At 58.0% G+C, this 13,218-nt stretch overlaps 1 protein-coding gene across 6 annotated transcripts in view; it reads left to right on the forward strand.

Moving 5' to 3' along the window:
• PGF (placental growth factor) overlaps positions 1–12,457 on the forward strand; it is a 49,485-nt gene extending 37,028 nt beyond the window's left edge. For 3 of the 6 annotated variants that reach the window (XM_027571508.2, XM_027571504.1, XM_027571503.1), the window contains 7 exons: positions 418–460; positions 4,754–4,950; positions 5,727–5,803; positions 7,925–7,954; positions 8,061–8,123; positions 11,003–11,026; positions 11,129–12,457. In XM_027571508.2, coding sequence (XP_027427309.1) covers positions 418–460; positions 4,754–4,950; positions 5,727–5,803; positions 7,925–7,954; positions 8,061–8,123; positions 11,003–11,026; positions 11,129–11,147 — 453 coding nt within the window. In that variant the 3' untranslated portion in view covers positions 11,148–12,457. Of the gene's footprint in view, positions 1–417; positions 461–4,753; positions 4,951–5,726; positions 5,804–7,924; positions 7,955–8,060; positions 8,124–11,002 lie in introns of all 6 variants that reach the window. The other 3 variants (XM_027571505.1, XM_027571507.1, XM_027571509.1) reach the window with 3 other exon arrangements.
• Positions 12,458–13,218: the final 761 nt, after the last annotated feature.

The following is a 13,218-nucleotide window of genomic DNA, read 5'->3' on the forward strand; positions in this document are numbered from 1 at the left end:
CTCCTGGCGCCACCGGCTCCAGCCCCTCAGCTCCCACCAGCTGATCACCTCCCCCGAGCTCTGGCGCCCAGCCAAGGCGTGCTGCACAGGGGCCCGCAGGGCTGGCCTGGGGCTGGGGAGAAGGGAGACCCCGAAGGATTGCAAGATATTTGAGACACAGAAGGCAAAGGGTCTCCCAAATCCTCTAGCCTCCCACTCTTTCCAAATGAGGAAACTGAGGCCAGAGAGAGGGATGGGATCCATCCGGGTCCAGGGAGGTTTTAGCTGCACTCCGAAAGAGGCGGCTCTGAGACGGGGCAGAGTGTGGGCAGCGGGTGGCAAGGAGCTCAGAAGGGCCTCTGCCCTCTCGCCAACTCGGCCACAGAGTGCAGAGGCCCCAGGTGGACCCCCCTCACCTCTGCCCCTTTCTGTCCGCAGCAGTGGGCCTTGTCTGCTGGGAATGGCTCATCAGAGGTGGAAGGTAAGCACACTGGGCTGGGGATGCACATGCTCACCAAACCCGCTCCTCCCAGTCCTCTGCACAGAATAAGAAGGGATTGGCATCAAGGATGGGCACGGGCTGATAGGAAGTTCAGGAGAGTCTGCAAGCTGGCTGACATCCTGGCTGACAAAGTTGGCAGGACCTGAGAGATCCTTCTCTTGGGACCCAGAGGCCTAGTGAGGTGTGTTCCTGGGCCAGGGTCACCCAGCCTACAGAGAGTGAGGCTGGGGCCAGTATACCCAGGGTTCGTCCATTTGGCTTGGAGCCCCTTCCCAACGTGATGTAAGGAGGCAGGTGGGTTCTCGGAGGGCAGTGCAGGCAGTGAGAGCTAGGGGCTGCACTAGGGGTCTGGGAGCTGGTTGCAGTGGGCAAGCAGTCAAGAGGATTAGGGAGGGGTGAGGGGGCCTTCCCAAAGCCCAGCCCTGGCGGAGCTGCGGGGATCTGACCAGGCCTTTCCATTGATTACAAACAGAACATGAGTCCTGCCCTCCCGGGCCCCTCCACTCCCCACCCTGGGTTGCATCAAGAGGGAATCTTCAAAGGGTGTGTCATTTGCCAAAGAGACATACGTGCAGAAGGCAGGAGTCCCATGCCAGGCCCCCTGCCTCGCTCCTCCCTCCCTGCCTCTCTGGGACGTGCAGCAAAGCCACACACCACTATTGAGGCTTCCTATCGTGCCGTGGGGAGAGGGAGCGTGTAGGGGCGTGCACACGCACACTCGTGATAGCCTCCGAAAGCGGGAACACCCTCCCTCTGCTGCCCTGCCCGCCTGGTGGCCAACCTCTCCTGGGCCTGGCTATGCTTCTGGGCCCCTCGGGCACGGAGTCCCAGGCCCCTCGGGCACTGAGAAGGCGGGGGAGGTAGCAGCCCTTAACTTCACTGACACTCTCCCCCTCTCCCTGTTGTGCCCCTGGGACTGGCACAATATCATGCTCTCGGGATTTGGGGAGGGGCCCATCAGCCATCTCCACCCCATGGCCTCTTTGATGCTTTTAGTGTATTTCAGGCAACAGTTACCAAAGAAGTCTGAGCCTCCGTTTCCTCAACTGTAAAATGGGAATATTAGATCACATGATATCCAAGGTTCTTTTTCTAAGACTGTGCGCTTCTCTGACTCCGTGGAGGAGACACAGGAGTATATGTCTCCCAGGGACAGGGGTGAGGAGGCTTAGACATGTCAGTTCATTAGGGCAGCTCACCTGTCATCCCAGTCAGTCAGGGATCTGTATTGTGGCCAGGGCAAGTACCATGAGTTTGGGACCGCAGTCACCACAATATGGAAATGCCATCCCCTCTCGCTAACACCAGACAAGAGACAGCATGCTCTGTACTTTGCAGCCAGGGACGTTGATTTTTACTATTACTATTCATGGTACTAGCATTGGGCATTTACTGCAATTCTGAGCTGCCCACAGGCTGTGAACTGGGAGGGCATTCGTATGCTCTACCTTTTATAGAAGGAGAACTGGAGGCTCAGAGAGGCCCTTGGGGTCTCCTAAAGCCTCAGACGCACCTCAGTATATATGGCAAAGTTGGTGTGCATAGCACCAGGCCTCCCCGTGGCTCACGACTGAGCAAGCATGAGCAGGATGTCCCTTTCGGCAGGCTGGCTGTGTGCCCTGCCAGTGCCATGGAGGGGACACCTGCTGAACCCAGCCTGGTGGCCAGTGGCTCCGCCCAGCCCTGTGGCCCCTCCCTAGGAGCTTGCTCTCAGGATTAAACACTTCCCTTCCTTCGATTCCTCTGTCCTGGGTAGTAGGCAGCTGGAGCGGGATGGGAGGCTTGCCCCTGGAGCTGGTGAGAGATTGCGGAGAGCCCATTTGAGGCCCCGGCAGCAGCCTGTGGGACTGGCCAGCCCCGGCCAGATGCCTGAGGGAGCCACGGCCTCCAGTTCCTCTTACCTCACCCTGCCTCTGGGGCAGGTCTGGGGCCAGAGGAAGTGCTCTCAGGAACTGCTGAGCAGAGTTCTCTCCTGAGGGGCTCAGCCTCCATCTGGGAACAGTCCCCGTGCTCTGGGAGCCAGCCCCTCACAGCCCACTCTCTTTCTCCCACATGCCCAGACTGTGGCCTCCAGGGATGAATTGCCCTCTTTCTTGGTGGCCGCCAGGTAAACCGGGCCCAGCCCGCCTCCTTCTTGGCCCTCTCCCCCTCCTCCTCCGCACACGGTCTGGCCATGTGGCCCACAAAGTGGCAGATTCCGGGGCCCTGGAGCATGGCGGGGTGTGGGGTGAGGAAAGGAGATCCATTCTGCCACCAAACCCAGGCAGCTCTACTTGACCAGCTGGGTGGGGGTCCGTGTGGGGAATGGGAGGGGGTTGAGGTGCCCCTTTGCTGCTGCTTATCGCCTCCCCACCCATGGCTGGTCCCAGAGCAGGGGCCTGAGCTTTCCATGGCGCTTTGGCAGCTGGCTGTCCCTCTGCTGTTATTTGTGTTGTCCGTGGCGGAGATTAAACACTCCGAGTTCCACAGTGCTCGTGGATTTCAGACTGAACACACGCTCCTGCAGTTACAATAGGGACGGGCTCCTAAAGCCTCGCACCGCACAGGCTGGCTTCCCCAGGGCACCGTGGCTGCTCACAGGGAGAGGGGCTTGTTTCTCACTTGGGTCCAGGGAGAGTATCCCTGTGGCCTGGAGAGGTGGGACCAGGGGAGGCATCTGGCACCCCGCGGGTCCCCAGGCCCAGCCCCTAGTACCCCCTAAGCAGACAGGGCAGAATGGAGCGGCAGACACCCAGATAAGCATGGTTTATTGCCTCTGTGGCTGCCTTGGCCAGCTCCACGGGGACACACCAGCTCTTGGGTATTTTCCACCAGCTTGCAGCCCTTTCCAGAGGGCCTCTGTTAGGGCTGAAGTTTATTTTTTCTCTAAGATTACCCTGAGACTAGGCATTGCAGGCCCAGTGGAATGGACTTTGGCCCCTTCTGTCTCTTAGGAAAGGCCATGGGGAGACGTGAGGGGCTGTCAGGAGAGGCCGTGGCTCTGGGACAGAGGCTGTGGGGTCCCCAGGTGACCCAGCTGCCCTATCCCCCCCCATCAGCTGAGGACAACGGTCAGGTATAGAGCAGGATGACCCAGTGTGGGAGAGGTCTCTCTGCCCACAGTCTCAAGACTGGGCAGGGCTGCGCGCACAGAATCCCAGACCGTCAGAGCTGAGAGAGGCCTTAGCAACCATCTAGTCCCAACCTTTTTGTTTTCCCCTGGCTGAGGACACTGATATACCCAGAAAGGTTAAGTGACCTCCCCAAGGTCATACAGCCCAGGATAGGGCCAGGACTAGAAGCCAGGTCTCCTAGCTCTAGCTACTCACTTCCTATGAGCCTCTGTTTGGGACCAGGCCCCAGGCCTTTCCCTGAAGGAGCAGCATCTTTTGAGAGATTCCAGATCAGCCCGCACGAGATCCTGGTCATGACCACGCCAGGACCTGGAAGGGGTCGGGGGTGTCTGTGATAAGTCTCAGTGAACTATCATCTAACCAATCAGTCATTACTTAGCCTGTGTTCCCCATGGTGCTTGGGCTCCTGTCCTCACAGAGCCTCGACTTGGTTGTAGAAGAGATAAGGTCTCCTAGTGGCCGAGATAGGGCAAAGCCCTAGGGGCCAAATTCTGCTGCAAGGAGGAACATTGTTCAGACCGGGGAAGTTGGGGAAGGCTTCAGAGAGGAGGTGGAGTGGTGGGCTTTATTTGGTTAGAAAAGGGAAGGGGACACGGAGCACATCCCAAAGGTGGGAGTTACAGTGATGCAGCCGGGCATGGTGTGAGGGTGGTGGATACGGAGGGTGGGTTCGGGACACATTGCTGCCAGGTAGAGGAGCTGGCTCAGAGCCGGGCAGAAAATGAGGACTAAGAGGAAGGCTAACCCTTCCTGTGGGACTCTACAAGCCAGTCATGCTGAACTGACTGCTTTCTGCAAATTCCCCACGATCGAAAAAGCACTCAATCAGGCCTGAGAAAGACCCAGAGGGCCTGAGGAGCTGCCAAGACATGCTCCTCCAAGCTACAAGGGCAGCAAAGCCGATGTGGGTGCCTGCGCAGAGAACAGAGTGGAGAGCCCGGACACGGAGCAACTCCACGGCTCTGGGATTTCTGTGCAGCAGATGAGCTGCGCGGCTGGCAGTCACCCCAGAGGCCTCGTGTCAGGGGTTCGGAGCATAGGGAGCTCACAGAGGCTGGGGGCTTCCTGGAGGAGGGAGCGTGGGCTGAACCTGCAAGGGCCTGCAGGGCCTGGGGAGCAGGGACTGGGGCCCGACCTGGCCGTGTGTGCCTCCTTGTAGTGGTGCCCTTCCAGGAGGTGTGGGGCCGCAGCTACTGCCGGGCACTGGAGAGGTTGGTGGACATCGTGTCAGAGTACCCCGGCGAGGTGGAGCACATGTTCAGCCCATCCTGCGTCTCCCTGCTGCGCTGCGCCGGGTGCTGTGGTGACGAGAATCTGCACTGTGTGCCCGCAGAGACCGTCAATGTTACCATGCAGGTAGGCGCCCGGGCCGGGAGGCGGGCAGGGCAGGCCGCGGTCCCGATCACGGGGACTGGAACGGACTCCCGGGCCCCGGGCTCTCCCCGCCCCCCGCCCCCGCCATGGCGCCGCGCTCCCCCTGCACGCCACCCTTCCCCCCCCCCCCCCCCCCCGGTCCAGTGTGGGGCCCACTCACGTCCTGCGGTACCAGCTTTCCCGGGCTCTAGCCTGGTCCCACCCTGAGACCCAAGGATATCCGGTTGAGCTTGGAAAAAGAAGTCTGTTCGGGTTCAAGAAGTCCCTGTGTGTGTGCACCAGGAGCATTTGACACCCTGGGCTCTGCGCTCATGTACACACACACACGCGCACGCGTGCGTGCGCGCGCACGTACACACACTCTGGTTTATTGAGCCCTTGCTAGTGAGGCCGAGCCCTGCGCAAGGCGCTTCATAAATGTGAATTCTGTTACCTCAACATTCAATCCCTCAAGGCAAGTGTTTCTTACATTGCACCGAGGAAGAGCTTGAGGGTCAGAGCTGCTCTTTCACTTGCTCAGCAGGTAGAAGAACCAAGATGGCATACAGGTCTCTCTGACTCTAGGGCAGGGCCTCCCCCAGACCCCCACACAGGTGCGAGGGCTGTTTGCCCCCCACTCAGAGCAGAATGAGAGTACGCCATCCAAAGGCTGGCGGGAAACAAGGAGTCTGGCCCTCCTTGAAAGGAGAGGGTGGAGAGAATATTGGAAACCCACAGCCATCCCCCAATCCAGGCATCAAACCCTTCTCTCCCTGAAGCTCCTGAAGATCCACTCTGAGGACCGGCCCTCCTACGTGGAGCTGACGTTCTCTCAGCACATCCGTTGCGAGTGCAGGTAGGTCCTCAGGGAGCGGCTGGGACAGGCCCTTCGTACTTGGCAACCTCAGCCGAGCGGCTGCCCATCCCTCCTGCACCTTCCTCCTGCCAAGAGAAACCAAGGAAGTTGGGGAGCAGCGGCAGCTGCCTTTTATCCCCCTCATGGGCCAGGTTGGCCTGGGGAAGGGGTCCCATCAGCTGGAGCACAGCTGCCCCAGACACCTAGGGGCAGCGGAAGCCTGGGTCCCTCCTAGACGTGCAGGGGCAGGGGGCACGCTGTCCCCCTCCCTGAGATGGGAGGGAGCTGCCACAGCCTTGGAAAAGGTGTGTGGGGCAAAGGCATTGCTAGCCTGGGCTTCGTTCTGGGCCCGGCTGGCTCCCCGGGGGAGGGGACGCTGGACTGAGGGGCACAGAGAGGGATGAGCTCGGCAGGAGAAAAGCAGCAGAAAGAAGGAGTCAGTGGGCTTTCTTTAAAGTCATGCCTCTACCTGGTGGAGACTCTGCCCAGCACCGGTCTTGCCACCTTTGCCCAGGGCACCCTGAACATTATTTACCAGGAGTAGCAGGCCTGGCACTTTAACCGGGCTCAGGGAGGAGAGAGATGGGCTGGAACCTGGTACTCTCCTGGTAGCCCTGGGCCATGGATGGAGGCACCGGACTAGACGTCCTGAGCTCTGTCCTGGGGCCAGAAGACAGGGGGAGGACCACTATTTATCGTGTGCACCTCTTCTCTGCCTAGCCCCACACGAGGCCCTTAAACGTTTTCTCAGTTATTCAACAAACATTTATTGACTGCCTACTGTATGCCAGGGCGCTGTCCCAGATGCTTAAATACAGCAGTGAGAAGGCAGACAAGGTCCCTCATCTGGTAACAACCCTGTGAGGTAGTCGGTACTATTGTTGTCCCCATTTTACAGATGAGGAAACTGAGGCTTGGAACAGTTAAATTATTTGCCACAGCTAGTGAGTGAACCCCCGCCTATCTAACGCCTGAGCCTGCCCTTTCTCGTGCTTCTTCAGGAGAGCCAGCACTGCCCTGGCCTTGCCCTGCCTACTGTCCAGGGCTCTGGCCACCCCTTTTGGACCTGAGCCCAAGCTCTAGGCCCTCTTCACTGTACCTCTGTTGGAGGCCCTGCTTTAATCCATTTCCTCCCTTCCGTCCTGGCCAGGGCTTAGCCATGTAACAATAGTTCAGTAGTGAGCCCTCCCGGGCCCAGGGCCACTCAGTGACCCTTCACCTTCTATATCACCTTTGGCCTCACAACCACTCTTTTGGGGCAGGCAGACTGGGGAGACTGAGGCTCCAAGAGTGTCTCTTACGGGCCCAAGATGGCAGAGACATGACCAGGCAGTCCAAGAGGCCCTGACTGGCCCAGGCCGTGCCCCGTGCTGGCTCCCAGGGGAGATACCCAGGGCAGCATTCCCTGGCGCCAAAGCGGACTGTTACCACACTGCCCACGCCCCCACCCTATTCCCAGGGGAGACTGAGGCCCTGTCCCCTTCCAATGGGCTGGGCAACAGGGACACCTTTCTTCTCACTTCTGGGCCACCAGCCACAGCCCCGCAGGCTGAGCCAGGGCATGCCTGGTGACTGTGGGGCTCGCGCTCACCTCCCTTCGTTCCACCCCCTCACGCACTCCCCCTGCTGTTGCCTGCAGCGACATACATCCCCAGGGTGGGGGTGGCGGTTGTGCCCTGCCAGGCAGAGCCTCAGCTGGTGGCAGCCATCCTCCAGTCCAGGGCCTTGCCCCTCACTCCCTGTCCTTGCAGAAACTTCCACAATGCACTCTGGGAGGAAAGGCAGGTACGAGGGAAGGAAGTGAACAGAGAAAGTCAGCAGAGAACAAACTCACAAGTCCACACACCTAATGCGAAGAGGCTGAGGAGTGCAGAAGGGTGTGGAAAGGGGCCCCAAGAGGAGATTCCTCTCTCTCTTGGTGGGATCACAAGAGCCTAGCGTGGAAGCTGAAGCCCAGAGGCCTCTGGCCATCCCTCCCTCACCGGCTTCATCCTGCCCCCTAGTGGTGTCAGCGCTAACTGCAGGACCCCGAATCTGGAGGTCTGAGAGATGTGGGGGTGGCCGGGAGCCCCACTTACTGGCTTCCTGACTCTCCCCTGGTCTCTCTGTCTGTTTTCCCAGGCCTCTGTGGGAGAAGATGAAGCCAGAAAGGTAAGTGGCCTGGCTGGGGCTCCGGGCTATTTTCGGCCCTGCCGGCCCCTGTCCTAGCATGGGGGCCCCCCAGCCACTTTGTCTTGACGCTTTTGGCTTATTGCAGGAGGAGACCCAAGGGCAGGGGGAAGAGGAAGAGAGAGAAGCAGAGACCCACAGACTGCCACCTGTGAGTGTGCGGAGGGGGGGGCCAGGGATGGCAAAAGGAGGCCGGCCAGAGGGGAGCCCCAGCCCTGCCGGCAGGGATCAGGTCGGGAAGGGAAAAGCAAGACCCAGGACAGCCTGGGGGCAGAACAGGGAGGCAGCATCTCCTCCAGAATCTAGGGCCCGGGAAGCATCAGGGGACCTTGGTTCGTGATCAGGTTTAGCCCCGAGTCTCTTCATGGCCCCGAGCAAGTCATGTCACCTCTCTGAGCCTCATTTCTCTCTATGTGTAGAAGGAGGGGAGCCCTCAGTCATTCTGCAGACATCTACGAAGCACTTACTGTGTGCCAGGCACCTCAGGGAACAGGCCCACACCACACTTGCTCATACTAGTGATGAAAAGTCCGACAGCTGCAGACGTACCCAGGCCTACTTCCTAGTGGCCCCAGGGAGGTGCAACCCACTCCCCACCCCCCGCAACCAGCTCCCGGGCCTGTATTTTTGCCACCCCTCTGCTCCCCACCCATGCAGGGGACCTTGGGGGTCCACTAGCTTCCTCTTTCCCTCTCAATGTTGCCTGCTCATCTTGGCTTCACACCTGGAGGCCCAGACTGGAGCCCAGGCCTGCGTGTGTCTGGGGGAGGATTAGAGCAGGAAAGCCCAAATCTGTGAGAGTAAATAGTAAAAATATTTCACAGGCACAGAAATTCAGCCACAGGGTGGTTCTCCTTTAGAGCCTGCCTCTTCCCCATGCCAGATTCCAGGAAATCATTTCATACCATGGGACTGGAGCTGACCCAAGTCCTGCCCCATGAGCCCTCCCCTCCGTGAATGGAGACTTCAACCCCATTCCATGAAGACAAGGATTCTGGGGATGTTGGTCCCCTGAAAGTGTGTGGCCCTCATTTCTCCCTTGGGCCCAGGCACAGACTGGAAGGAGAAGCCAGCGGTGTAGTCAACGTGGGGCTCCCCCAGCCCCTGCCAGGCAGCCCCAGACCGAAAGTGCCACGTTGCTCCATTTGCCGGGACAGTGGTGCTCAAACATCTCATTTGGGAATCTCCTGAACGAATTTTAAAAACTCATGTGCTCCCTTGCTTATTTTTAAGTTGATACTGAACTTTTTCATCAAAATTATAAACAGTTGCAAAGGGTATCGTTTCTGGTATGTTATAAATGTTAATATTTTAGTAAAGTCATTATATGCCCTCCACGTTACCCCACAGGATAAGCTATCCTAATACTCGCCATCATTCACTCTTTTTTACAAAAAGATTTTATTTATTTGACAGAGAGCACAAGCAGGGGGAACGGCAGGCAGAGGGCGAAGCAGACTCCCTGCCAAGCAGGGAGCCCGATGCAGGACTCGATCCCAGGAACCTGGGACCTGACCTGAGCTGAAGGCAGACACTTAACCGACTGAGCCACCCAGGCGCCCCCTCATCATTCACTTTAAAAAAGAAATGTGAACACTCTGCTTTAGTGGTTGCGTGTTTACATTGCTTCTTTTTCCCTTGACCTTGTGTTTCCCTTCCACTCCCCGCACAGAGTGGCCTAACTTAGTACATTTTAATGTTCAAAATTCCCTGATCTATCACCTTATTGTATTTATCTGCCATGACAATCGTATATAAATTTGAATGATTTTTCATTTTCCTGTGAACAGAAAACTCTTAAGTTCTCCCCCGGAATAAATCGTCACAATAATTACTAGTAGTACCAATTGATCAAAACAGCACAAATACATCATATTTTAATAAATGCGAAACACAAAAGTATAATCAATCTTACCAGGAGTGCATCTCAATGAGATGGAGGTGGCTACCTCTTTTTAATTAGTTTGAATCCATTAATGAATGTTACCTCTTGCCAGACTGAGACAGGATTTAGCATTAATTCCATTCTCATTTTTTTAATAGCTAGAAAGGTTGAGGAACCATGCTCACATTAATAAATAAATGGGACTAGATGTCACACAGTCATTTGAACTCCTTCCAGGTTATTTGCCAAAAGCCTCAAGGTGATCTGCTAACAAAAAATCACTCCTCTTGACATAGTAGCTGACAATTCTGTTAAATTGTTCTTCAATTTTGTTGAAAGCAGAAGACTTGGAAACCACTTGACTTGTAAAAGCCTTGGTGGCCCAGTCATGGGCCCTATCTCCTTTCCTAACACTTACCTCAATATCTCAAGTTGTCTTTTCATTTACTGTCCGCACCCGAGTACTTTCAACCCTGGGGCAAAGTACTGACCCAGTTTAGGAAGGGGCAAGATGCTCCTCTCCTTTCCAGAGGGAGCAGGGCAGTTGTGGGCGAGGCGGTGGGAAAGCAGACCTCAGGCACTTTCTCACGCAGATGGTCTTCAGGCAGAGGATATGTGCAGGCTGCAAACCCATTCTCTGAGCACCATCAGTACTCACACGCCCCTCGGACCATCTCCATGCACATCTAGGGTTGCCTAGACGCCCCCCCCCCCCCCCCCCCGTTAGGGGACTGCTGTTCTAGAGTAACCAGAGGCATTCTTGCGTGGAGCCCAGACTGGCTCTGTGACTGACTAGCTGTGTGACCTTGGGCAAGTGTCTTAACCTCTCTGAGCCTTAAGTTGGTTTTGGGGTGTTTTTGTTTTTGTCTTCGGAAGGGAAGTGACAATAGGGTCTTCCTCATAGGAAGTTGTTAAAGGGCAATGGAAAAAGTGCTTGGCACGGGGCTGGGCACCGGGGTAAGTGCTTGGTGAAGAGTGACTTCTAGCTTCTTGGCTGCGGTGCAAGCGGAGACCCAGGAATGCTGCAGTCTCCCTGTGTTCCCTGTCCAAGCTTTCCCTCCAGGTTGGCCCCCCCCCTCCCATAGGAGGGACCCTCACCCTCACAGGGTGCTGATACCCCCCTCTCTGTGTTTGGTCTCTGGCAGGTGCGGCCATACTGTTCCCCGGAGGTAACCGGCCCCTCAGAGGAGAGACGTCTCACCCCCGGCTCCTGTATTTATTACGGCCACACTCAGTTACCTCCCTGCTGACACCTGCCCTCTATTTATTAGCCAGCTGTACCCCTGCTGAATGACTCGCCCCCTCCACAATGAGGGGCATGGAGGGACAGGAGCCTCAGGAATTCAGTGCCTTAAACAGAACGTGAGAGAAAGAAGGCAGCCCCAGACCCACGTGCGCTGCAGCTGGAGAAGGAGCAAGACCTACGGCTTCGTGAGGGCCCAGCGGGGCCCCAGCGGGTTTCCCCGCCCTGGGAAAGGGAGCGGGAACGGCCGCCGGGTCCCGGGCCTGGGGCTCCGCGTGCACAGGCAGCCCTGGCTTCGGGAGCTCCTGGCCGACCGACGTAGGGGTGGACGGGCCTGCTCTGGGGCCCTGGCCCAGGCTGGGGGGCGGGGGAGGGGGAGGCAGGCCGCAGGTGGAGGAGCCCTGGGGTGTCTTCCTCGCCTGGCAGTAGCTGGACTCCCTGCAGAGCCAAAAGCTCCGCTCCGGGGACCGGCGGTTGCCTGGGGGCCTCTGCCCCTGCTTGTCCCCTAGGTCTCTCTCCACGTCTTAATCACTGCTCGCGCTGGGACATTGTTCTTTACGGTCAAGGCATCACCGCCTGCCCCTCTCAGGGACACAGGCAAAGAGGGGGCCTGTCCATTGAGGCTGGACGTGGAGCCAGCTGCCCCTGACTGCGTCTGACCGCCAAGCCAGATTCTCTTGAATAAAGTATTCTAGTCTGGAGACGGCTTTGCGGGGCGGCGCATCTGCAGAGCACTGCAGATCGCGGGAGCGGGGCGGGGAGGGGAAAAGGGGCGGCGCGCTCAGGGCCGGTCCCGCAGCGCCCTGCGGTGGTCCCTTCCCAGCTGCTTCGGGCAAAAGCCTGGGCTCCACTCCTGCCGCGCTGAGGGGTTCCCAAGACGTAACCTTGGTCTCGAAGTGAGGGCCCCTGGCCCCAGCCACCCGGAACAGCCTCAAATTCAAGAGCACACTCCTCTTCCCCTGCCCCCAAGCCCCGCCCCCCACGCAACTCCAGTGCCTGCCCCCCCCACCCCGGACCCTGAGTGAAGGGGGGCTCCTGGGCTTCTCCCAGCCCTTGGAGGAGATGTCCCAGCTGCAACACCCCCAGCCTGCTTGCGCGGCTGAGGGCGGGGATCTGCAGATGCCCGATTTCTTCTTTTTACCTCCCATCTTCCTCTGCCTTCCTCCTGGACACCTTGGCATGAAATGAGAAAAAGTTCCCTTTTTTTCTTTTTTCAGTCCAAACCGCATACTGTCAGATTTCCACCTGCCTGTGACCTGCAAGGCGCGCGTGTGTGTTTATGTCGTGTGTGCTGCGGGCGGGGGACTTCCCCCTTTCTGTCATCTGAGGCTGCTCAGGACAAACCCACAGGGACCCAGGGGGCAGGGGCTGGCCTCCGGCTCTGGAGGGAAGCCAGGGAGGGTCGGGCGCGGTGGGGTGGGGTAGGGTGGGGTGGAGCAGCCCTGCTGAGGCAGCTGCCCTTGGCAGCTTGTTCACAGAGGCCTGGGCCCCCCTGGAGGATGCTCTGGTCAGACTGTGCTTCTGGCCTGGTCACGGAGGAGGTGTGGGCCAGCCTCAGGGGACATGCTTTGCAGGAGAAATGCACTTCTCTCCTACGTCTCCACGTTAGGGCTGTAGCCATCCTGAGCTACTGCCTTTGAAAGACTGAAAGCTGGGAAGAGCACCACTTCCCCTTGGTCAGGCCTCTGGCTCAGCTCCGGGGACCCCAGCCCAGCCCCTGTAGCATGTCCAAGGCCCTCAGCCTCACAGGGCCGCTCACCTGGACATCAGCCTCCCCTCCCAGGCCAGCAATCCCTGTAGAGAGCTAAACAAAGACCAGAGAAGCTCCTGGAGCCTGGAAGTGAAATTCAGCATCGGTGGCTGTGAGGCTCACAGCAGGAAGGAGCAAGAAGGGAACTGACTGGTCCATTGTCAAATGGGTGCCCATATTGGGTGCCCTTTAGGTCTCAGACAGCCCTCTTCATTTGCTTATTATATGTTTGTGGAGCACCACCTGTGTGCCTGACACTGTCTCCGGCACCAAGGATTCAGTGGGGAATAAAGCACGCAAAACCCCGCTCTCACGGATCTTAGATTTGAGTGGAGAGAAAGACTATGACCATATGTTGCCAGATATTG

The sequence above is a fragment of the Zalophus californianus genome, chromosome 6 (genome assembly GCF_009762305.2).
Source record: "Zalophus californianus isolate mZalCal1 chromosome 6, mZalCal1.pri.v2, whole genome shotgun sequence".
Lineage (NCBI taxonomy): Eukaryota > Metazoa > Chordata > Mammalia > Carnivora > Otariidae > Zalophus > Zalophus californianus.